A 23,783-nucleotide genomic window follows, 5' to 3' on the forward strand; every position below is an offset into this window, starting at 1 on the left:
GTGAGGCCTTGCCCTTTCAGAGCAGTGGATGGGGGATGGGTTGGGGTAAAGTGGGAGGGGGAACTGTGGTTGTAAAAAATTTAAAAAAAAAATTTTTTTTTTTTATATAAGGACTTTGCTTCTGAATGCAACTGATTTAATTCCCGATTCCCTGGACTTTCTTCCCCAATGGGGATCTTAATTAGTCAGAGCATTTCTTCCTGTCCTGAACTTCTGCAGCGACAGCCTAACAGGTACTGATTGTGTCCACAAAATGTGTCTCAGTTGAAAACACATTCCTTAGGAGAATGTGCACATTTAATGCATACAACCAGAGAAACTAAGCACCATCAAAAATGAACAGAAGAAAGGAGACTGATTAAGGCAGAGGGAAATGACAGGAGGACCTGGAAGATCACCAAGTCAGCCACTGTGTTCCATCATATAAACACCATCTTTCAATACTTTTGTGTATTTTTTTCTTATATTGTGAAGATGGCATTCTATATACAGAATTTGTATTCTTCTCTTGGTTCTAGGAGATAGCAACAATCTTATTTCCTATATAAAAACATAAAAAGATAAGATTTTACTTTACTATATCTCTTTAAAAATAAACATTTGGTCCATGGTCCTACTGCAACAGGAGGCTGTTGATGTCTGTGGCCCATGTGACCACCAAAAGCCAAGTGGATGTCTGTGGTCTGGGCTGCCCACTAAAGCCATGCTGATGTCATACCTAGCTCTGCAGCTTGACCGCTGCTGCAGGCAGGAAATCTGGCCCTGCCCCTTGCTGGCCACAAGCAGGAGAGCCTTGCCCCTAGCTCACTTGCAGCACCAGCAGTAATGTGGGCACAGGAGTGTTGGTCCCATCCCTCACAAGGGTGGCACAGGAGAGCTGGCCCTGCCCCTTTTGAGGGGAAAGGGAGGCCTGGCAGAGATCCAGGCTGTTCAACTCAGCTACCACCCAGGACCAGAGGCAGGGCCCTAGAGTTGTCTCACCCTAACACCCACCCCTCTGATGAGTGCTGGCGTGGGTCAAAGGGCCAGCCCTGCAGCGCCACGGCCACGGGATCTCCATGGCTATGGGCAATAGCGTGACATCTGAGAGAAGCCTCAGAGAGAGTTCAGGATTGTGGAGTAGCAGAAGCCAGAGGACTTGAACTAGACCAACAGCTCATGAATGAACGTGTGATAAGAGTGTGGAAGACGGGGGAGCAGAGTGGTGCACGTGAGGGGAACAGGAGGTGTGGAAACTCTGAAAGGTGCAGCTGCCGATGGAGACCATCACAGCAAACCACAACTGGACAGAATGTAGATATCAATGGACTGTGGGGACCCAGCCTCAGCGTGCACCTCTACATCAAAGCTCCTGCATCTAGGGCTCAGGGAACTACCAGGAAGTCTGCTAGGAATCAGTCTCTCCTAGAAACAGCCACATAAACTAGACTGGAGCAACGGCAATATCAAACACACGCCAGTGTGGAGGAGGAAACTCCGTGGGGCTGCCCCCCACACAGACTCCAGACAACTAATGACTGCAGGGAGAGGGGGAAGTGACTGCTTCCAGGGCGGGCTTCTATTAACTATCAATACAAAGTGGTCATCCCTGAGACCATATGCACACAAACAACAAGAACAGACTCAACAGGTAGTGTGTATATACTTGCACATACACATGCAACAATAATAATCAAATAAAAAGAGGTTATCAAGTTGAGAAGGGGACGTGGGAGTGGTTGGAGGGAAAGTGATGAATTTTACTTAAAGTGTATGTGAAAACATAAGCATTTGAGTATCTTTGATTTCTTAGTGTTTCTAAAGTCTTTGCTCTAGTTTGTGTTCTTTTCTAACATGAGATTACTAAGGAAGTTACGGGGTCAAGGTCTAGGCTTATTTTAATGGCTTGGAAGCTTCTTACTCTTCCATCAAAGGGTGGGGGGAGGTGTGGTTGTAGGATCCAGGATGACTGGGGAAGGGGTGAAAATTCACTGTATATATGAATGATATCCTCAATTCATTAAAAATATTACTCATTTGCTCTTTTATTCCCAGCACCATAAACAACAAAACCAGCTTTAACACGTGTGCACACACAGAGCACACCTGACAAATTCATCAGTCTGTTTTCTGGGGTTTTAAACTGTGGCTGAGTCAACAAGGACCCTCTTTTTGCTCTGGATGCATGCAAACAAGCACATTAAACGGATCCATTTGAACAGGAGTTATAGGCCAGCTCACAAAATGGACAATTGGCTGGAATTCTAAGACAGTCTTGAGGGAACTGGAGAACTTTCTAAAGCTCACACACTGCGTGGGCACAGAAGGAGAAGAGAAGATGTCACTGCTGTCTCAGGAGCGTGTTCATGATATGAGTTACACTTCTCAAGGTTCTGAGAATGTTTGCCAGGCTTTGAAGTGATGAGAGCATCACAAAGGTCGGAGTAAGAACTACGAGCCGAACCTTAGCCCGCTGACATCTACGAGCACAGGGATGAAAACAAGGATGGCAATACAGGCTTAGGGGCAAACAGAGCATTTTGGGGGCAGCTTAGGAACCTTTAGATTTTAAAAACTAACTTTAAAAAAGATTTTATTAAAATATTAAAAATTAGACTTGTTCATTTTCATTTTATGTATGAGCTTTCGCCCGCAAGTGTGCCTGTGCACCGTGTACATGCCTGGTGCCAAAGAAGGTCAGAGGAGGGTGCTGGGTCCCAGGGGCTGAATGATGGGTGCTTGTGAGTATCACGTGAGTGCTGGGAACTGAACCTGGGTTCTCTCTAAGAGCAACAAGTGTTCTCAGCTGCTGTGCTACCGTCCCAGCCTGAACCTTCACATTGTTAATGCTGCGTCATCTCTGGACTCTGCTGTGCCCTTGCATGTGGAGAGGCTGCAGCACAGGCTGAAGGGCCTGTGTATCTACCACCTGGTACCTTAGTGAACAGCTGCCAGCCTCCATCTTACAGGCAGGGTTTATATTTTTGGCACTTATCTCTGCTGAGTATTTTGCAAGATACTGTGCTAGTCATCAAAATTAATTCCCAACTAGCTACATTTTACAATTTAAAAAATGTGTTATGTTCATGAACTTATATACTACTTTTATATCCATTTCAGAAAAACATTTTACTATTTTATATACACTCTCTAGTGACCCCCCCCCCCTTGCCTTGCCTGATTTAATTACTAAGATTAGGCGACTGTGGGGCTGGTGCACTGACTGCTCCTGCAAAGTCCAGGGTTTGGTTCTCAGCACTCACATACCGGCTGGCGCCCATCCTAACCCCAGTTACTGTATATCTAGCACCCTCTTCTGACCTCTTCAGGCACCACTACTCACAATGGTGCACATACACATTTATATAAAAACAAATCTTTATATAAAGCAAACTAAATCACTGATAATTGGAAATCTATACCTCTAAAAGTGTACATAATTCATAAATTGTGCCTTTTGAAGGTAGATAGAAGTACAAATTCTTTTTTTTTTTTTTTTAAAGCTTCTGTAAAGCAAAGGATGCTGTCACTAAGACAAAAAGGCAACCTACTGACTGGGAGAAGATCTTCACCAACCCCGCAACAGACAAAGGTCTGATCTCCAAAATATATAGAGAACTCAAGAAACTAGACTTTAAAATGCTAATTAACCCAATTAAAAAATGGGGCACTGAACTGAACAGAGAATTCTCAACAGAAGAAGTTCAAATGGCCAGAAGTACGAATTCTTAACACACAAGGCAGACGTATTCCTATTTCAAAAGATTAACCAAAGTGCTCTCTAGAACCAGAAAGGAAGTTATTTTTGATAGCTTATACGTAAATTCTACGGTTTATGGAGGAGCGCTCTTCCTAGCTTGGTTAAATCAAACAAGGCTTCTGTTATCTTTCAGCCACATTTACTTGCTTGTATTCTGGGAAGATGCCATGAACTTACACTTCCAGGATCTAGATTCACCTCAGTATGCCATGAAAAACTTCTTTGAAGACCAACTCCCTGATGACGATTTTGGTCATACAACCTATCTGGCGAGCTGTAAGTCCCTGTGGTGGCATCAACAATTCTGTGCAGCTGAACATGTTCACTTATTCCCCAAGAAGCAGTTCTAGTCTTCTTTTGTTTGCTTAGGCAAGAAGTTGTTGTGGAATGTCCAAAATCTTAAGTGACTGCCTCAAAGCATGTGTTACAAACTATAAGGGAGTTTATGACTTCTCGCTCCAAAAAGGTTCCTCAGCTCAAGGTTTCTGGGATTGGTATGTCCGTGTTTCTTCTTGTCCTCCTGGGATTCAGTGTTGTTAGCAACCTTCTATGTGGTTCTAAGCTATCCTGACCTTCTGAAACCTTTCCCGGTGTCACTGCCCCTTTCTTGGTCTCTGCAATATAAGCTGCATTGTTTAGTGGAGTTAAGTTCTATGAACTTTAGAAATTCTCCCGGAGACTATGAATTGACTAATACCCGAGGTTGCATAAACACACAGACACAAATGTTCCTAAAACCAAGATTGCTGGGCAAATGCAGGATATGACTTGGAGTCTGGAAGAAGGAACATGTTGCTCACTTGTGCATCTGTGATGAGCCCCAGGTGCGTTAGTGGCTGGTCGTTCTGATCTGGGCTCAGACGCAGCCTCTCATTAGAGGGGGCAGCTGTGCTCTTGTGGAGGAGAGGAATTCCGTGAGTGCCCGCTGGGCCCATTAAGGCCTCTGGCTTCAGAGGTCTTAAATACATTTCAGCATACATAGAAACATAAAAAGGACATCATTTTCTTTTAAAGAAGTCTGATTTAAACTCGAAGTTTTCTTTTTTGGGTGGGGACGGGGTTAAGACCGTTTCACTCGGCTCATTCTGGCCTTGAACCCTCAGGTAGTGGAGAATGGTGTGAATTTCCTGGTCCTCCTGGGTGCTGGGATACAGGTGCACCATCACACCTGGCTACAGACATGCTCTATATGAACTTCATTTATGCAAGTGAAAAGTTACAGAAGTTACCCCTTTGCAAGGGGTCACACATGGACCAAGAACCCTCTATCACTCTTGGCTTTAGGTTTTCCTGGGTACTGTATCAGAGATTTCTCAGCCCCTCTCCTAAAACCGCAGAGCTTGGCTAGTTTAACAAATGAATCATACAGACAAAATACAGGGGAAGAAGATAGGACCATGGGTATAAAACTACATAAATAAACTAATAAAATCAAGTTCCCTTATACTTGAAATAGATATAGCAACAGACTACATAATAACTTTTTTAAAGCATACTTATGCCAAGTGTAATGGCCACAGTGACTGCCCATTCTTGTTTCTCACTGACCTCTAGTCCACCCAGGGACAGCATGTCCCCACAGTGCTGAGGCATGTGTTAACATCAGCCTTGCCAGCTGAGCTCCAGAGTCCAGGAATCCTGAAGGTTGGGGTGGTGGAGGTGGTTGTGGAAATGGAGGTGGTGGCGATGGTGGAGGTGATGGTGGTGGAGGTGGTTGTGGATGTGGAGGTGATAGTGGTGCAGTGGCCATGGAAACGTCTAGACAACGAGTGTTACTATGGTTGGGACTGCATGTGCATTGGCCTTTGTTCTGCAAGCTCCTAACTTTTCAACCAATAAGAAAAAAACTAGCAAAAAGAAAAATTCAAAATAAATACAATGTCCATCCTGTCACACAGGGCAAATGAAAGCTCTAACATGGAACATTTTCAAAAGAAAAGTTGGGAAATATTTGTGATTTATGATAAAATTGTAAGTGCAGTATCATACTGTGTGAGAAGCTTTCGTAGGGATTTATATCTCAAGGCACTGGAGGGAGCTGTGCTGCTCTCCCAGAGTTCGGGTCCAGTGCCTGTGTCAGGCAGCTCATGACGGTCTATAACTCCATCTCCAGGGGACCCCACACTTCTGGCACCTGTGGGCACCTGTACTCAAGGACACATACCTACTCACTCCATACACATAACCAAAAATAAAAACAAATCTTTAAAAAGAGAATTTGTATTTACAAAAGCTTAGAATTTCAAAGTCCTGTCAGATTAATTTGATTTAAAATTAAGATTTTTAAACATAGACAAGAATTATAAATTGTAAGAACTAGTTAATAATAAGCCTGAGCTAATAGACCAACAGTTTATAATGAATATAAGCCTCTGTGTGTTTCTTTGGGACTAAACAGCAGCAAGACCAGACAGAACAGAAACTTCTATTTACAATAAACATTAGACCAGTATAGGAATGGCAGTCTCTCTGGAGGGACATGAGGGACTAAGGGTGGCTTTGTGCTGTCTCTTGACTAGTTTGGAAAGAGAGGAGACACATTTTTGTTCACATCAATTGTACATCATGACAAAGCACTTCTTTCTAAGCTCCGTGGGATGCATTGGATCAGGTCTGCCGAGGCCTCATGAGGCACAGGCTGTTGTGTGAGCCTTCTTAATTAGCAGTGTGCTGTCGCACTTTGTCATGGGCTGTTCTCAAGTCTTTGGGTAAGTCTGTGTTCAAGATTCATAAATTCAACTTGTGAATTTGCTTGGTTTTTTTTTTTTTTATGACCTGGTATCTTTGCTCAGTAAAGCGTTCTCATCTTGCTTCTTCTGCATCTGGCTGGTGACTGATTCTCTGCCTTGCCTCTTCCCAGAATTTTCCTAGTCTGGTTATCTCACCTATATTTCCTGTCTGGCTACTGGCCAATCAGCATTTTATTAAACCAATATGAGTGACAAATCTTTAAGGTGTACAGGAGCACTATCCCACAGCAGTGTATTTTGACCCAGAGCCCATTTTTAGACATCATCATTAAGTTGAATGAGCCACCCCTAGATCTCCTGCAAAGAATGAGCTGGTGTCCCTTTCTTCCCAATGCATCCTTGTCAGAGAGTTTTATATTTGTTATTCACTGTCATTCTAAACAGAAAACTAAAAGAAAACAAAATTAAAAATTATCATCATGAAAAAAAATAAATAAAATTAAGATTTTTAGATAAAGGATATTTCATTGTGTCTATATTTCCAAATTTTATATCAACAGTGGGTGATTTCATGTGAAAAAACTCAAAATAAGCAAAAGACAAGCATCTAGCTCTTTGGGGCGAATAGCCCTATGGAGCACATGGGACGCAGGCTCTCTGACTACTGACTCACTTTAATCACAGGCAGATAGGGAACACGTCCTAGGATTTTTTTTTCTCATTTAGACCACATCTTTGGTTTAATTCACCCGTAGACCATCCCTGCAGGCACATCTCTCTAATTTACCCGGCTACAGTGACAGGAAAACAGAGCTGCACCACGTGGAGAACAGAACCACACAGCAGCACAGCACCTTCCTTCCACCCCGCTCTGCAGAAGGACCGTGACCTCTGAGGCCTCTCTTTCCTGAGCAGCACTCACAATGGCTGTTTGTCAGCGGCTTCTCCAGTACCTGTGGGGATCTGTGAGAACGCCAGCTGTACTGGTGGCTGTGGAGACTCGCCAGCAGGATATTTTCATCAGTGTCCACCTGGCCAAACCGCAGTGTCTCCTGTGTGTCGTTACAGATCACAAAGTGGCTGAAGACCAATTCCTCTACCTCAGGGCATTTGTTCTGGAAGGAAAAGAATATGAAAGCCAATGTGTGTATCAGATTAATTGCAAGATGTTTGGCAGCTGTCTGCCCAGTGGCCATTGTTATAACACACAAATGTTAAAGGACCTGTTGTCATTAGCTCTGGTGCACAGCCTATTCTATATTTCCAGGATAAGCACAACAAAAATATCTTAAAGCCATCATATGTTCCAGGAATGTGTTTCAATTTATCCTCCTACAAAATAAATCATACACACAGAAGAGGAAAAGAACAATGAGATCCCACAAACATTTAGCATTTCTTAAAACGAATTAACATGCTATAAAGAGTGCTGTCCTGGGTCGTGCGCGTTTCTCAGCGGAGGACTAGAGGCTAAAATTACCATGTTCCCAGCCCTCGAAACTCTGCAATCAACGCCAATTACCAAAGCCACAGTTTGTACCCTACACAAAGTAAGGATCATTTAGGTTACTGCAACCCTGGGTTCCTTAAGAGGGAGGGAGGTGTGTGTGTGTGCAAATCTGCTCAGTGAGAGATATAAATAAAACCATAACTTTCTCTCTATTGTTAAGAGGTTGAACATACAAAACAGATCAACTCCAGAATCCATTTAAAGGCCAAGTTGCAGTTTTTAAGAAGAATCACGTAAGCTGAAAAAGTCCCCAGTGTCTGTTTCATTCAGCAAACAGCTCAGTAGCAGATCCGCCTCACCAGACGACTAAGGCTCCTCTGATAATGGGACTCAATGTGTCCCTCCAGGCTGCTGTGACATCAAAACAATGGTGGTGCTGTCTTTATCACCCAGGCTGTGGCTTAAAAACTAGTCAAATGCTTTCGGGAAACAAAGTACAGCTAAGAAAGGTATCAGCTCGAGGGTATAAGAATTCCCAAGTAGCTAACTGATTTGCAGGTAATGGGGGCCTCTATTTTCTGGCTCAGGAGCTAAAGAATACCACGCACTACAGTCTCCCCTTTACTGAGGGGAGGAAAGTAAAGAGTGACATAACTCAGCAGCATCATGATTCACGGGGTTCAGAGGTACAAACCCAAGGAGCGTACAGATGAATGTCAGTGGTACCCAAGCAGGACAGAGAGCAGACCTACAACTCCACCAGCAAAGAACTGTGGGAAATAAAATCCAACTCCAGCCATGCAGAATACACCCAAGGAGTGTGCCCCATAGTTTTGGGTGATGAGGCCCTGACAGGACTCATTCTCCTAGACACCTGTGAAGACCACCACCATCACCACCACCACCCCACCAACTATCACCACCACCACACCAAACCATTACCACTACCATCAACACCATCACTACTACTATGATTACTTCTTTCTTCTTCTCCCTTTTCTTTGTAAGTCATCTACCATTCTTGCTTATCCTCCAATTCTTATGGTGCAGAACCTTGCTTGACAGGCTGAGGCCCACTTACAACCGTTACTGCTTTTGACATGGCTTTTAACAATTAGCCATGTGCTTAAAACATGCCTGCTGTTGGGTTTCCCACGTCAGTTTCACCCAGGCCACACCAAGAGCACTAGCTGCACTTCAAGTGTCATTTTCTATGGGCACTCCAGTTCTTCCCCAGGTCCTCCACTCTCCAGTTCTTCCCCAGGTCCTCCACTCTCCAGTTCTTCCCCAGGTCCTCCACTCTCCAGTTCTTCCCCAGGCCCTCCACTCTCCAGTTCTTCCCCAGGCCCTCCACTCTCCAGTTCTTCCCCAGGTCCTCCACTCTCCAGTTCTTCCCCAGGCCCTCCACTCTCCAGTTCTTCCCCAGGCCCTCCACTCTCCAGTTCTTCCCCAGGCCCTCCACTCTCCAGTTCTTCCCCAGGTCCTCCACTCTCCAGTTCTTCCCCAGGCCCTCCACTCTCCAGTTCTTCCCCAGGCCCTCCACTCTCCAGTTCTTCCCCAGGCCCTCCACTCTCCAGTTCTTCCCTAGATCCTCCACTCTCCAGTTCTGCCTGCCTTTCCCAGGAACTCCATACTCCCCTGGTCTCTTTTTCTCCTTTATTCAGTCAAATGTGAAGCTGCTTCCTGGTCCAGTCCCTTCCTACTGCGGGACCTCTTTTCTTTGACCTCTTATTGGACTGACTTGCAGGTTCCTGTGTATAAAGTCAATGTCTCCAAAGCAGCTTTCTAAGATCCCCCAGGTCTCCCTAGTTGATGAGGACATGACAGCATCTATCAGCTCGGGTCAGATGCTGCGCTTGCCGCCCACGAAGGAACTTTACCTCCAGCATTCATCAGGATGCCTGACGCTTAGGTCCTCAATACACATTCAGGACACAAACAACTAAAGAAAGTAGGTCTTCTGACTACGCCGGGACTTGAGCACAGGGCCAGAGGCACACAGGTAAGCACTCTACCAAAGAACCATACCTAGTCTAATGTTAATAATTATGTTGGGAAAACATGTTGACTTTATAAAAACTAGAAAAATATTTAAAAAGTGAATTTAAACTGTCAATTTTATGCTCATTTGGAAGAATTTTCTCAAGCAATGTTTTCCCCCCTGAATATTCTGGCTCTTACTATTTCAGACTGATCTACCCAATCCTATTTAATGTATTTATCTAAAACCTTTAATCAAACCAGAATCACAGTGTGTGATTAGTTTTGATGAGATTTTTCCACTTGGTATTATATAATCAAAATAAAATGCTTTCCTGTAAACATTTCTCTCTCCTTTCCATGCAAGAGCACAGACATGAAGGAAGGGTCTGCCTGCAGCCCCCCCTCAGTTACACATCCTGAGGTCAGAATCAGTCTCAACACAGAGGTTAAGTTACCAGCTGGAGGTTCCTCTCCTCATCCTGAAAAACTGATGAGGATTTAATAAACAACAAGCGTTTTAGGGGAAAATGTAAATTGAAGAACACAAAGGGGTTGTTTACATTTTTCTAAAGTAAGGTCCTCGGGGAAGTGTTTCTCCACTGCTTCTTCATCTACAGAATTTACTATAACTGTAATAAGCTTCAACATTTCTTGGGATATTTTAGATTCTGTTATATAATATAAAATGCATATATTCATTTAAGTGACACCATCTATGCTAAGTCCCAGAATGCTCGCAAGGATCTGTAGTTAAAAGATTCATATTTCAAGTACGGGAATCTGCGTGGTAGAGATAACATTTGGTATAAGGAAGACACGTGAGTGTGATTTCCATTTAAATGCTATCTGTTCAAACCTTGGAAACTGACACAGGAAGCAAAAAGAAAATGGGGTTTTGAATTCTTAGTCTCATGAAAGAAACCATCATCATTTGACACATGCATATATACAGAGAGAGAGAGAGAGAGAGAGAGAGAGAGAGAGAGAGAGAGATAGATAGATATGGGGGAAGGGAGAGGGAGAGGAAGAACGCTCTAAAACCACAGAAATCAGAAACTGATGAAAAGGTCTGTTAATTTTGAACTCATGACATGAAGGTGAAGGGCCAAACTATTTCATGCCTGATAAGAACCTGTTAAAAAGTAGATGGAGAATGCAAATCTCTTGTTATACTTATTAAATTCATTTTTAATTGTCAATAACTATACTATATGCCAGCATTATTAACATACAATAAAATTCAAGTTTCAGAATAAACTTCCCTCTAAAGACAATAAGCTTGTTCAGGACAGAAATAACGAGTGTAATAAGCCTGTATAAGCCCATTTCAATGTCAACTGCCCTCTGATTTCAAAGTAGTGTACTTTCATGTTTACTTTAGACTACGTAGGGTTCGACGCCTACCACATTAAAACTTGGTGGCAAGTACCCTTGACATGGGAGGAAACAAGAAAATTACAGCAACAATTACAGAAGCATATCCTCTGTGGCTCATGTTAACATTGCCAAATCCCTGTATAAATCAGAACCAACTATTCCTAGAATGTACCTGTCAGCAGTCTCCTGTGTGACACATGGCTCTACTTAATGGAGTGTTCCTGCAAGGCTCTGCGTCAGCCAGTCAGTCATTTGCAGTCTGATGTGGTTTAAGACATTTAAATATTTATGTACCACATTTTATTTATGTGTATAGCTGTGTCTAGGAGAACATTTTTTCTCTGGGAGAAAACTGATATTTTGAAGGCCATTTTGCAGTAGTTGCCACATGAGTCTTCTTTAAAAGCTCTGATACCAAGACAAAAATGTCCTGGGTTGAATTCTTCTATCAAGAATTCTTTTCTATTTTCTATGTTTGTTTTTTATTAAATGCATTGTTCAAAATATGAAAAAAAAACCCTAAAAATTGGAGCTATGGAAGTTTTTTTCACATTGCTATTTGAACCAGCTGCAAAGATTTAGATCACACTAGCTCTTATTTTACGCATGTCCTTTGCAACAAGAAAACCATGGAATGCCCTTAAAAAAGACTTAAAATATAAACCAGATGTGTTATCTTCTTTCCCTTTGCTATTGTAGTACCATGTCAAGCAATTAATTCCTTAGTCTTGTATAGGTCTTCATGAGTATAAAGTGAACATCAAATTTTATTTATAAAAAATCTAATTCTCATAAACATTTTAGGTTGGATAACTTAAAAATTATTTAGAATTATTTATTTCATAAAATTCTTTCCATAAAGATCCTCAAGTTATTCCTATAAAAATTTCCGCTGAGTTCTCTTCCTTGAACTCCTTTACAGAGCAGACACCCTCCCCACACTGCCTAGTGCCCGTGCGGAGAGGTAGGCACAGGAGGGTGCACAAAATGGGGACGATGCAGCAATGAAAACAGCGCACAAGCAGAAGTGACTTATTCTGCATCTCTGCATGTATTATCATCCAAACATCCAATGGGACTGTTTCCATGGTGCCAGACACTGGCAGGTTTTCCATTTTAAATAAGTCATTCAGGATTGGTTTATACATCTTCTGTTTTTTGATATGAATAATTTCTTATAAAAGTACAAGGACAGTTATTAAAGTTACTACAATTCTCAATGAATGTAAGAATATTCTAGTGGATAAAAAGGCAGGATGTCAGCAAAGGAAAAGACTAGACTGCATTATGTTTCTGTCTGAGAATCTGGAAGGCTTACTGTAAGGCCTTCATTTCTGCACTGAACATTCAGACACTCTGGAATATACCGAAGTTGAAGCTTAGCTAAATAAAGCCATAGGACTTCAAACAAATTCTTGACTATGTTACTTTCCACCCAGATGTGGTGTACTAGTCAGGAGTGGATGGGCAACATCTCTGGTGTGTGTGAACCCACATCCTCCAAAGTTTTCTGAAGAGAAGCTTCGCATCACTTTACCTAGACAAAGAAGGCCAGCATACGGTGGTGCCAGTCAAATGTTCCATTCTCTCGCTAATAACATGGAGAGTGTAATGACAGACCAAACGTGGCTAAGCCGCACACTGCTGGGGAATGTGCATACCTGCTGCCAAGCTTGTATCGCTGTGTTCAGGGAGTGAACCACATGCTGCCCGAAGTTGACAAGCACGGAGTCCATGATCACGGTGCCGTCGAGCACCCTCTGCACTCTGTCGTCAGAGAGCGCGATCTGCCCCGAGATGCCGAAGGGATGCACCACAGTTTGCATCGTGACGTTTCTGCACTCCAGAAGCCTACAGTCCACCTGCGATGAGAACCGGATCTCCTGGCAGACAGAATCGCTGCTCCACTGTCGAAGATACAGGGTTGGTTCTTTGAAGGAAATCACCATGTACTCCAGTTCGGAGGGCACATTTTTATCAGGAATGAACGGCTGGAGATGCCGTGGTGAAGCTTGGAAGGAAACAAGACAAACAGCAATTAGGATGTGCCGATTCTGCGTGCAAACAAAGGAGGTGACTTAAGTGGCCCAATTGGCTTTGAATTTAGAACTTGGTATTCATAAGTGTAAACAACTGTTTTTAAGCTGTTACAGTCTTTGAAGGACCGGCTGACACTGCAGATACATTGTTTTGTCAAAGGCTGTCATCGCTTCCACAGATAGAGCTGTTGATCACAGCAACAGGAGCAGACAACCATCTAAATCTCTAAACAAAGATGTGACTCAGGAAAAAAGCAGGTAAACTCTATTCTTGCTGAAAAGGCAACATGCTGAGCAGAAGCTATGTCCAGTTTTAATCTCCCTCTCTTTTTCCATGACATGTAGGTTGAAAACCCAAAACCTAAAACTATATTAACTAGAAAAGCATTGATACTGAACACAACACCTGAGAAGTAATTATTCAAGCAATACTGGGAATTTATAGGAGCCTACTTTTGCTAGGTGGGGGAGTTTATTCATATTTTTTTAAAATGTGTAAAATTACGAGTCTTGTAATTTCATGAGAATGTGCCTATCTTTTATAGGATAGGCATCTTGAACTCAGGTGATAAACACCAAGTATTTTTGGGATCTATTTCCCATTAATGTAGGATTCAGACTAAAACATGTATTTCTTCCAAAAATATTGTAATTAGAATAACAGTAATTAAAAAAAAACTTTCTTGAAACTTCTCTTAGGAAACACGTCAAAACATGTCACCACAATGCCACTCAGTGAGGAGTAGGGGTCACACCTGTTGTGCCAGATCAGCCTTAGGATGAATCTGCCAGTGCCCAGGGCTGGTGCGGTAAAGCTCTCACCATGTGGAGAACACCAAGTGCCACGGTACTGAGCAGATGCCCTCTGGACGCTGAAGTGGTGCATACCTGTGCCTAGCTGGTCCAAGTGATGGCAAAGACGAAACTCCAGGTGAGCGAACTGGAATGACATGCACAGAGACGGGACAAACCATGGGGTGAAACAGGAGTCGACTCTGGTGCAAGCAGCCAGGGCTGTTGGAGTTACAAGTGGCTCACAGGTGCTCTGAGAACCAGATTCACTCGCAGAGCTGTGGAAGACAAAAGCAGCTCAGGGACCTCTACTTCCCAGCATCACAAGAGCACAATGTCTTTCTACAGCCATGACCGAAAATCCTACAGTCAATATGTTAATCATCAAGTATTATGTGGTACTCACTCACACACAAGAGTTTGTTTTTCTTTTGTTGTTGTTCACTTTATGTTGAATATTCTATTTGGATTATTTGCAGAAAGCTTCTAAACTATTCTCCAGTCTCCACGCCTGTTTACTTACATCACATCCCATTTTCCCTATACTCATTTCACAGAACTGATGGACAGTTTGCTGTCATATTGGTGCAAGGAGACCACAGCTCTGAGCATGGCCCTGCTGTTTAAAGCCTGAGACTTCCTGGGCCCGTGCAAATGTCCCATTATTGCTTTACTTTTCTCTACTGTCCACACTTATATTCCGTGAGTTAATAATCTACACTCTGTATCGAGGACCCACTGGATACTGCATTGAGTGGCATAGATAGACTTTTGAAAGTGGTCCTTTGGCTAACGACACGACAAGAATTCTCTCTTCACTTGGTCATCCTCTTAAAGCTACATTTTATAGTGGTCTGGTTAAAACGAAGAGTGAAGTCATCCAGTCTCAGAAGAACGCACACCCTAACTGGTGACACACTGCTTGTACAGGGAGTGGACATGGGACAGGAGCTCAGAAGGATAGCGTGGAATGTAGCATGCACTATAGGCTAGTAAACCAACACTGACTACAGACAGAATACAAACTCCAGGGCACCACAACAGCACAAGCTGCAGCTATGCTCTCAGACAAAGCTGGTCTGTAGCACAGGCTGCCCTGGGATGCCCAGTCCTCTGGCCTCTGTCTTCCAAGTGCTGCCATGGCGGGCGTGCATCACTGTGCCCAACACGAGGAATTTTTACAATGTCTCTAAGCGAAAATGCCGGTTTGAGCAACTTTCTATGAATTTGTGTGTGAGGTTCAAATATCATCGTCAGGGTTAAAATCAAACGTATACTTGTAGAAGGAGTGACATATCAGTTGTTCATGCACTTGACACACCACTGTAAAGAAGCTGCAGGAACTAGGCAGAAATAGGAAGTAAAACCCCAAACCTCACAACTTATACTATTTATATTTGAACACTTTATCCCTTCAGAATAGGCCAATCAGAGTGTTTACAGGGTGCTTGACACTGCTCACTTGTAACAGGCTGGGAAACAGTTCCTAGAGGCAAAAACTCTAGAGATAGGTGGAGCTCATGACCTAGCACTGTGCTGACCCACAGTGAAGTTAAGCTGTAAATGCAGATGTTTGGAGCAGTTGAGAACAGAACAGAGGCTGCACCACAGAGGGCTTTTACACAGCCGGGTCTCCAGAGTGGCCAAAGGGTTACTTCTCAGTTTTTCTGGGTGGCCTATAGAAGGTCATGAATGCTTTAAATAAGGGGAATTCAGAATGTCGGCATGTAAACTGATCCTATCTTAATGGCAGTGTAGGGAGGTCTGATATAATATCTACAAATTCATTCATATAAGCTCTTTAGGAGTGAATCCCTAAAAGTGGCACACCTCCCAACAATAATCAGTCTTTACCAGTGAAGCCCTCAGTTGATCTCAGCATCTCTACATGGTTTATCCTGCTATTCACACACATCCAGGGATGCCATTGTCAAGTTCTCTGAGGGGCATCCTGCTATTCACACATGTCCAGGGACGCCATTGTCAATCTGCCTACTTATTCTCAACTGCAGGCAAGAGGCTGTGGACTCTTCCGCTCCCCTCCCCTCTTCTCTCTGGTCCATGAGACTTTTTTTTATTCACATGACCTTCCTTATTATAGTAAAGCACAAGAGTCTGAGCTGATCTGTCTTTAACCACTGAGAGGATTATGGTAAGAACATCTCTAGTCATAAGAGTGCTGGACAAACACATCAGTCCTAACTATAAAAGCATCTGTTTACATTCAAGTTTTTGTTGTTCTGGTGTTGATAAGAAAACCCAGGGCCTTGGATATGCTAGGCACACACTACCACGGAACTACAGCCCAGTCCTTGCATGTAATATTGACACATTATCCAAGGATAAATGTTTTCTTTCTAGAAATTGCATAAAATGTATTTATATTCCTTTTAGGAAAACACAGTAATGGTAATTTATTTTTTCCCTGTCATCCTTTTTATTGCTTGTTTTGCTTAGCAGTTAAAAAAAACCAAGTAAAATTTTGAACTCAGCGTTCAACTGCCAAAGAAAGGGTAAACAGCAGGCTGTTCATTTAGGATTCGGATGAATTTTTAAGCACTGACTGGAGCAAGGCAGCTGACGTGACTTTGCAGATATATGACCTCACATTCTAAATCTCTTCAGTCGGGGCCTTCCAGACTAACTGTAACTCACAGCACCATGTTTGGGGTTGAAATACATAGGACAGGCATTGAGCTCTTAGGGAATCTCAGACTATCCAATGGGATATGGAGACGTGGGAAGCTATACTTATTTTGGAGAGTGGCACTTGAATTATCCTTGTTTTCATGTAGCAAGATGTATATGGTAAATCAGGAAAAGTATGTTGGCAAGTTAGGGGTTCATTTAGTGAATTTTATTTTTTAGCTCTGAAAACTTGTATGGGACAAAAAAAACTCCAAAAAAAAAAAACCAATAATAAGCAAAGAAAGTGACTGAAGGTTGATGGCTTCTAGGCTATAAGACTAGCCTAGAAACAGCCTAGACTAGCTTTGAAAACAGAATAAAACCAGGTACCCCGAGTTTGCTCAGAGACCTCGGTGGTCTGTACCATCAGTCAAGAATGTTAAAGTGGGAGGTGGAAAACATCTATTGTCCCTCTCCCGAAACCAAGCAGAGCAACAGACATGGGTTACCCCCAAAACTACCGTCAGCAGTTTCAATGAGACCATGTAAATGTGGAACAGGGAAGTTCTTAACACAGTTAAAACTCAATAAATCTAACACACCTAAAATCATGATTACATTTTGAAAGAAAATGTACATAAATCAAACATTAACTTTTGATTTTTTTCATTTTAAAGAATTCTTAATCCTATTAAATTCACAATATGTTAATTTATTACCCAAACTTAACTATCTAAGCACACATTGCAAGCCAACAAGCATCTATCCTCCCTATATGCCATGCCCATCCATCATAGTTTCAGAAACAGGAGAATGAGTCCTCTTAAACAGGAAGTCAGTAGGTGTTTCTCTATAGTTAATTTTAGGAAAGATTATACAAAACTGTAATTAACAATGATATTTACTTGCTAACTTACAAGAAAAGACCTTCAACAATCTCTGATGGAGGAAGGTCATTGGCTAATAAAGGAACTGCCTTGGCCCATTTTATTGGTTAGAGGATAGGTGGGAGGAGTAAACAGAACAGAACGCTGGGAGGAAGAGGAAGTGAGCTCAGACTCGACAGCTCTCCTCTTGGGAGCAGATGCCTGAGAGAGACGCCATGCCCCGCTCCCGGGCAGACACACGCCATGAAGCTCCGACCCAGGATGCACTAGGCTAGAATCTTCCCGGTAAGACCGGTTCTCACAGATTATTAGAGATGGGTTGATTGGGATATCAGAATTAGCCAGTAAGGGCTAGAGCTTAAAGGGCCAAGCAGTGTTTAAATGAATACAGTTTGTGTGTTGTTATTTCGGGGCATAAGCTGGCCGAGCAGGCAGCCGGGTGCTGGGAACGCAGCCCCGCCGCCCCTATTACTACATATGGCGCCCACATGGACAACTGCTTCCACATAAAGCCTGAGACAGCTTGGGAAGTAATTCTAGAACAAAATGAAAGCATTGTGCCTGGTTTCTTGGTAGCAGCAATTTCTCGGTTCTACTCTGCTTGCTAGAGGCAAGCAAGCGCCTCATCTAAGAGAGGCTTCCTGACTCAGCTTTAGTTGCAAAGCCTGCAGCTCATTAAGAGGTCCTGCCACGAAACACTTAAATGGTGTTGACGAAAAGCTGAACACATACTTTTCGGTTTTCAGCCATAGCAGGAAAAAAGCTGCGCCGTTTAAAAATGCCGGCTTTCTGGGCTGTCCTGCCAGGGCAATCTCTGACTCTTTTACGCAGGCGGCTTGTGCGGTTTGCAAGCACAGGCTGCTGAAGCTCGCTTGCTGGCTACAGCCAGTACCTCAGCCATGAGGCTGGAAAGCTAAGGAATGGACTGGATCTAGCTGGCAAAGCCACGGCTTTAGTCCTACTGATATTGCTTGGTAAATTAAAGACTCATGTGGTCAGAAAAAGAGAGATATACAGTAAAGAGAGATTCAAAGACAGAGAAAATTTCTGAATGGTTTAAAGTGTGTTAAAAATATATGCAGACTAAAAGTTGAAGTTCTTAAAGTAAAAAACAAAAAAAGGAAGAGAGTTGTTGTGTGTGGTAGCACACGCCTTTAATCCCAGTGCCTAGAAAGCAGAGACAAACAGATCTCTGTGAGTTCAAGGTGTAGTAGCTTACACCTTTAATCCCAATGCCTGGGAGGCAGAGACAGGCGGATCTCTGAGAGTTCAAAGACAGCCTGGTCTACAGAGTTACTTCAGGTCAAAGATACAGAGAACCTGTCTCAAAAAGCAAAGAGTTAAAAGTAAAAATAAACAAAATAGAGGTTAAAACAAAGCTGCACAAAGATGGAAAATACACAGAGAATTTTGATACTGTATGCTATTATGCTCTCTTTGAATTATTTGAATGCTGAGGAAGGAGCAACAGCTGCTAAAGGATATTTATTTATAAATGCTGCTGAACTAATCGAACATAGATATTTTGAATTTGGATCTAAGGATATGATACTTTGGAAAGGAGTTTCTTATTTTGTTTTCACAGAGGATGAGACGCTGTTCATTTCTTCTATTCTGATTTGGTATGATGGACCACGCCCTCCTGATGTTGCAGTGAACATCTTCAGAATATTGCTTCGCTCAACTGCCAACTGAGATGAAACTAGCACACAGGTTATACCATGAAAGACCTAATTAACGACGCCCCCATTCAGCAGGAAGCAGTTTGGAGAGAAAAAACTGCGCCCATATTCCCAAATATGGTTTATAAACGTTCTTTTACATTTTAAGGGGGATATGATATAGATATGAATAATTTACATTAGTATAGATTTTGCTTTATTGATAGAGATTTAAGGTCAATTTTGTTATATGTATAAGTGTTTCTGATTTTGATTAAGGTATTGTGATTGTGTAGTTCATTTAAAAATGTAATGTATAATTAAGAAATATAGGTGGTTAATGGATAATCATCGATAATAGTAAAGCTTGTAGTCATGTTAGTTAGATTTTCTAGATATATAGAGATATATTTTAGATAGACATTCTTCATGTCTTTCAAAGATTACAGAATAGGACATTTAATGTTTTAATAACTGAGGACTTTTCACGACAATGAGACACTCTGCTCCTGGCAGCACCAATGTACTTCAAGAGGAAGATGGGCATCGAAGAGGCACCTTATGGAGTTTGATAGCCATTTGGGCAAGAAACTGCTCTTGCCTGGACTATTGCATAAACTGGACACAGAGAACCCGCAGAGAGAGGACTACTGAACTTGCCTAAGGTGAGATGATCTTTCAGGGTTCTTGATTCATGAAAGAGTCTGTGAGACATTCTGCAGGACACAACAGATAGTGACTGAACTTTGAATTTTCCTGCTTTATGGAAATGTCTGCTGGATAGCATGGGCCTGAAGGCTGAAGATGGATGCCCCAACGGTACAGAGGAACTTTGGGTGACTGTCCAGGCAGCAAGATGTCTCTGTCATTTCTAGAGTTTTTTTTTTTTTTTTTTTTTTTTTTTTTTTTTTTTTTTTCGAGACAGGGTTTCTCTGTGGTTTTGGAGCCTGTCCTGGAACTAGCTCTTGTAGACCAGGCTGGTCTCGAACTCACAGAGATCCGCCTGCCTCTGCCTCCCGAGTGCTGGGATTAAAGGCGTGCGCCACCACCGCCCGGCTTCATTTCTAGAGTTTTAAAAGTTGCTTTTTTCTTGTTTGCTAATAGTTAGTTATAGTTTTCCTTAGTTATGATAAAGATTATTGTAACTTTTACTTGATAACTGTTTTGTTATATGTAATTTTGCTATGTTAAAGTTAAAGCCTTTTTTTTTTTTTGTTTAAACCAAAAAAGGGGAAATGGAGGAAGGTCATTGGCTAATAAAGGAACTGCCTTGGCCCATTTTATTGGTTAGAGGATAGGTGGGAGGAGTAAACAGAACAGAACGCTGGGAGGAAGAGGAAGTGAGCTCAGACTCGACAGCTCTCCTCTTGGGAGCAGATGCCTGAGAGAGACGCCATGCCCCGCTCCCGGGCAGACACACGCCATGAAGCTCCGACCCAGGATGCACTAGGCTAGAATCTTCCCGGTAAGACCGGTTCTCACAGATTATTAGAGATGGGTTGATTGGGATATCAGAATTAGCCAGTAAGGGCTAGAGCTTAAAGGGCCAAGCAGTGTTTAAATGAATACAGTTTGTGTGTTGTTATTTCGGGGCATAAGCTAGCCAAGCAGGCGGCCGGGGTGCTGGGAACGCAGCCCCGCCGCCCCTATTACTACAAATCTCTACACCAAAATATGAAAAGACTGAACAATGCAGACCTGAAAAGTTAAACACTCTTTAATTCTGATTCCTGGCACTACTACCACAATCACAACTACGTGATTCAATGAAGAGAGAAAGAAACAGGCAAAGCTACAACACAGGAAAGACCTTGGACATGCACACTAATGAACCCTACACTTCATTAATCAATAGCTGTGCTCTCTGTCCCGAGAAGAAGGGTTTTCTGCTTATGCTGCTGATGTGGGAGTCCCCTCTGTATGCTCTGGATGCCATTGGTGAATAAAGAAACTGCCTGGGCCTGTTGGTAGGGCAGAACTTATCTAGGCAGAGAAAACTAAACAGAATGCTGGGAGGTAGAAGGCAGAGCCCAAGAGAAGCCATGGAGCCCCACTGGAGACAGACATGCTAAAACTTTGCTGGTAGGCCATGACCTTATGGTGATGCACAGATTAATGGAGATGGGTTAAATTAAGATGTAAGAGTTAGCTATTAAAAAGCTAGAGCTAATGGGCCAAGCAGTGATTTAAGTAATATAGTTTCTGTGTGATTATTTTGGGGCTGAGCAGCCGAGAACTAACTAGGGACCTTTCTCCAACAACTGCAGTGACATTTCTGACTGTGGCAGACTTTTTAAGTTCCTCTAGTGCATTTGGGACCATTTTCTCAGAGTAACCTGCAGCTTTCCTGACAGTTCCCTGCTCTCTCCTGCTAAGAAATGTAGCAGCCCCTTTCTGCTGTCCTTAAAAACCTTCAGCTACCTCACTCCACACTTCTACCACCACAGGGACTGCCTGAGTGTCCTTGACCAACACTGTCCTCATGGTGACCCGAATCTGACTGTAGTTGTCCACCATAACTGCACACACAATCATAGTTTCCACCACCACCACAGTTACCTCCACAAAAATTGCCTCTTTCATTGTAACCATCATGTCCTCCTCCTTACCACCTTGGTTTCCATATCCTGGCCACCATCATAGCTTCCTCTAGTACAACCAGGCCACATCCCAGTTACCACCATCACACCCAAATTAATTTTATCCAGTATCTCTACACCATAGCTTCCTCTACTACAAGGGAGCTAAGGCAGCAAGCACTAAGGCTAACCCTCGAGGAGGCCTGAAGGTAAGACACTGAAAGGAAAGAGCAGCAGCACTCACTGCACACAGCCTACGGTCCAGGGAGGGCTGAGGTCACATTCTTTTTCTTCTCTTTCATGACAGCGTAAGCACAAAGGCTTACTTAGCAGGAGACCTGCTGAACAGCTTTAAGACTAGACGTACACCAAAAAGGCAAATAATAGAAATGGGCATAATTTGGAATTATAATGTGTCTAGGAAGCTTTGGAGATGTGATCAAGAATATCTGTGGCTTGTAGCTTCTAGAATCCATCACGACAGCTGTGACTTCACAGCTGCAAATGCCAGCAGCTTGATCTTGGTTGGTCAAATGTTCCTAGCATCTGCAGATTTACCTCTTAAAGTTTAAAAAAAAATCATTAAAGATGAATATATTTTCAAAGTTTGACTTTATATATGTACAATTACACTTACACGATCCTCCGTTTACTGTCCCAGGTTTATTTTCACCATTCTGAGTACTACATCAAGAGCCCATCAGGCCATTTCCTCTATGTTTTTGGCTCAGAATGATGGAATGTTTTGTTCGACTGACACTATACATTATTTTAATTTTATATTTAGGTAACAGGTTCTTTCCCGGCCTCTTAGACTATACTGTGATCAAAGACAAGCAGCAGAACTGAGTTCCACCTCCTTTGTCTCTCGTCAGGCACATGCCCAATAGCTGTCTGCTGCCCTCCTCTCTCGTCTGCCTCTGTTACCTCTGGTCATCTGCTGCATTCTGATTGTTGTTCAGAACAATTCTCCACAGATCGGAGGACACCAGTTTCTTCTGGTCACTCACAAGACTGATGTCTGGCAACTGCAATTCACAGACTTTGCTTTCAGACAGGCTGAATTCTTGGAATGAAACGAAGACCTTCTGGAGTTCATCCCAATATTCCAAACTACAAGGGACCTATAGGAAAACAGAGAAAAAAAATGAGAAGTTATAAATTAGAAACTATGGGCTCGGAGATGGCTTAGCGTTCCATCAGGGGACACAGGTTCAATCTCCAGCACCAACATGGTGGCTCACAACTGTCTGTAACTCCAGACCCAGGGGATCTGACACCCTCTTCTGACCTTTGAGGGCACACACATGTACATGATGCATAGACAAATACACAGGCAAAACAACCATACACACAAAATACATAAATAAAATCTTAAAAATATAAAACTAACATCATGATCTGTACATGCTCCAAAATGCAAATTAAACTACCAAAGAAGCTATAACCTTATGACGTGACAGGAAGATAAGGTATAAGAAAATGCTGCAGGATGTTCTTTTCAGTCACGTTACCCCTGTTTACTCTAGAGGGCTCATTTAAAAGAAAGACTCACTTAATAGCAGAAAAACACCCACACTTTTCTACACAAAAGAAAACCAATGGACAACAAACTCAATACTTTTTCTAAACCTCCATTATTTCAAAGCTAGGGCTGAACTTAAGATACAAATAGATTAAAGGACGAGAATAGCAAAGCAGGGAGCAGCAAGTACTGGTGAAGTAAGGGCACACTTCCAGACAGGCAGCCGGAAGACGGAAGTGTAAGGACGAAAAGTGAGACCCGCATCACTGTTCCACAAACGTAAACACAGGACCAAATCTGTAAAGACCACAGAGTGAAAGCTAAGAGAAAAGAAAGCTGCCACATTTTGATTTTTAAACAGCAAAGTATTGCTATGTATGCAACAAAATTCAGCAATCAGGAAAAAAATGTCATTGGTAAAAATAAAAAAATA

The 23,783-nt window shown here is 42.6% G+C and overlaps 1 protein-coding gene across 3 annotated transcripts in view; it reads right to left on the bottom strand.

Annotated features, from left to right (window-relative positions):
• Vps13b (vacuolar protein sorting 13 homolog B) overlaps window positions 1–23,783 on the bottom strand; it is a 470,084-nt gene that overhangs the window by 64,789 nt on the left and 381,512 nt on the right. For all 3 annotated transcript variants that reach the window (XM_041637454.1, XM_041637453.1, XM_041637452.1), the window contains 4 exons: window positions 22,753–22,949; window positions 14,167–14,348; window positions 12,901–13,250; window positions 7,383–7,544 (listed from right to left, as the gene is read on the bottom strand). In XM_041637454.1, coding sequence (XP_041493388.1) covers window positions 7,383–7,544; window positions 12,901–13,250; window positions 14,167–14,348; window positions 22,753–22,949 — 891 coding nt within the window. The remainder of the gene's footprint in view (window positions 1–7,382; window positions 7,545–12,900; window positions 13,251–14,166; window positions 14,349–22,752; window positions 22,950–23,783) is intronic.

This window comes from Microtus oregoni, unplaced genomic scaffold, assembly GCF_018167655.1.
Source record: "Microtus oregoni isolate MIOR12 unplaced genomic scaffold, Mior012 000053F_ref0000044, whole genome shotgun sequence".
Lineage (NCBI taxonomy): Eukaryota > Metazoa > Chordata > Mammalia > Rodentia > Cricetidae > Microtus > Microtus oregoni.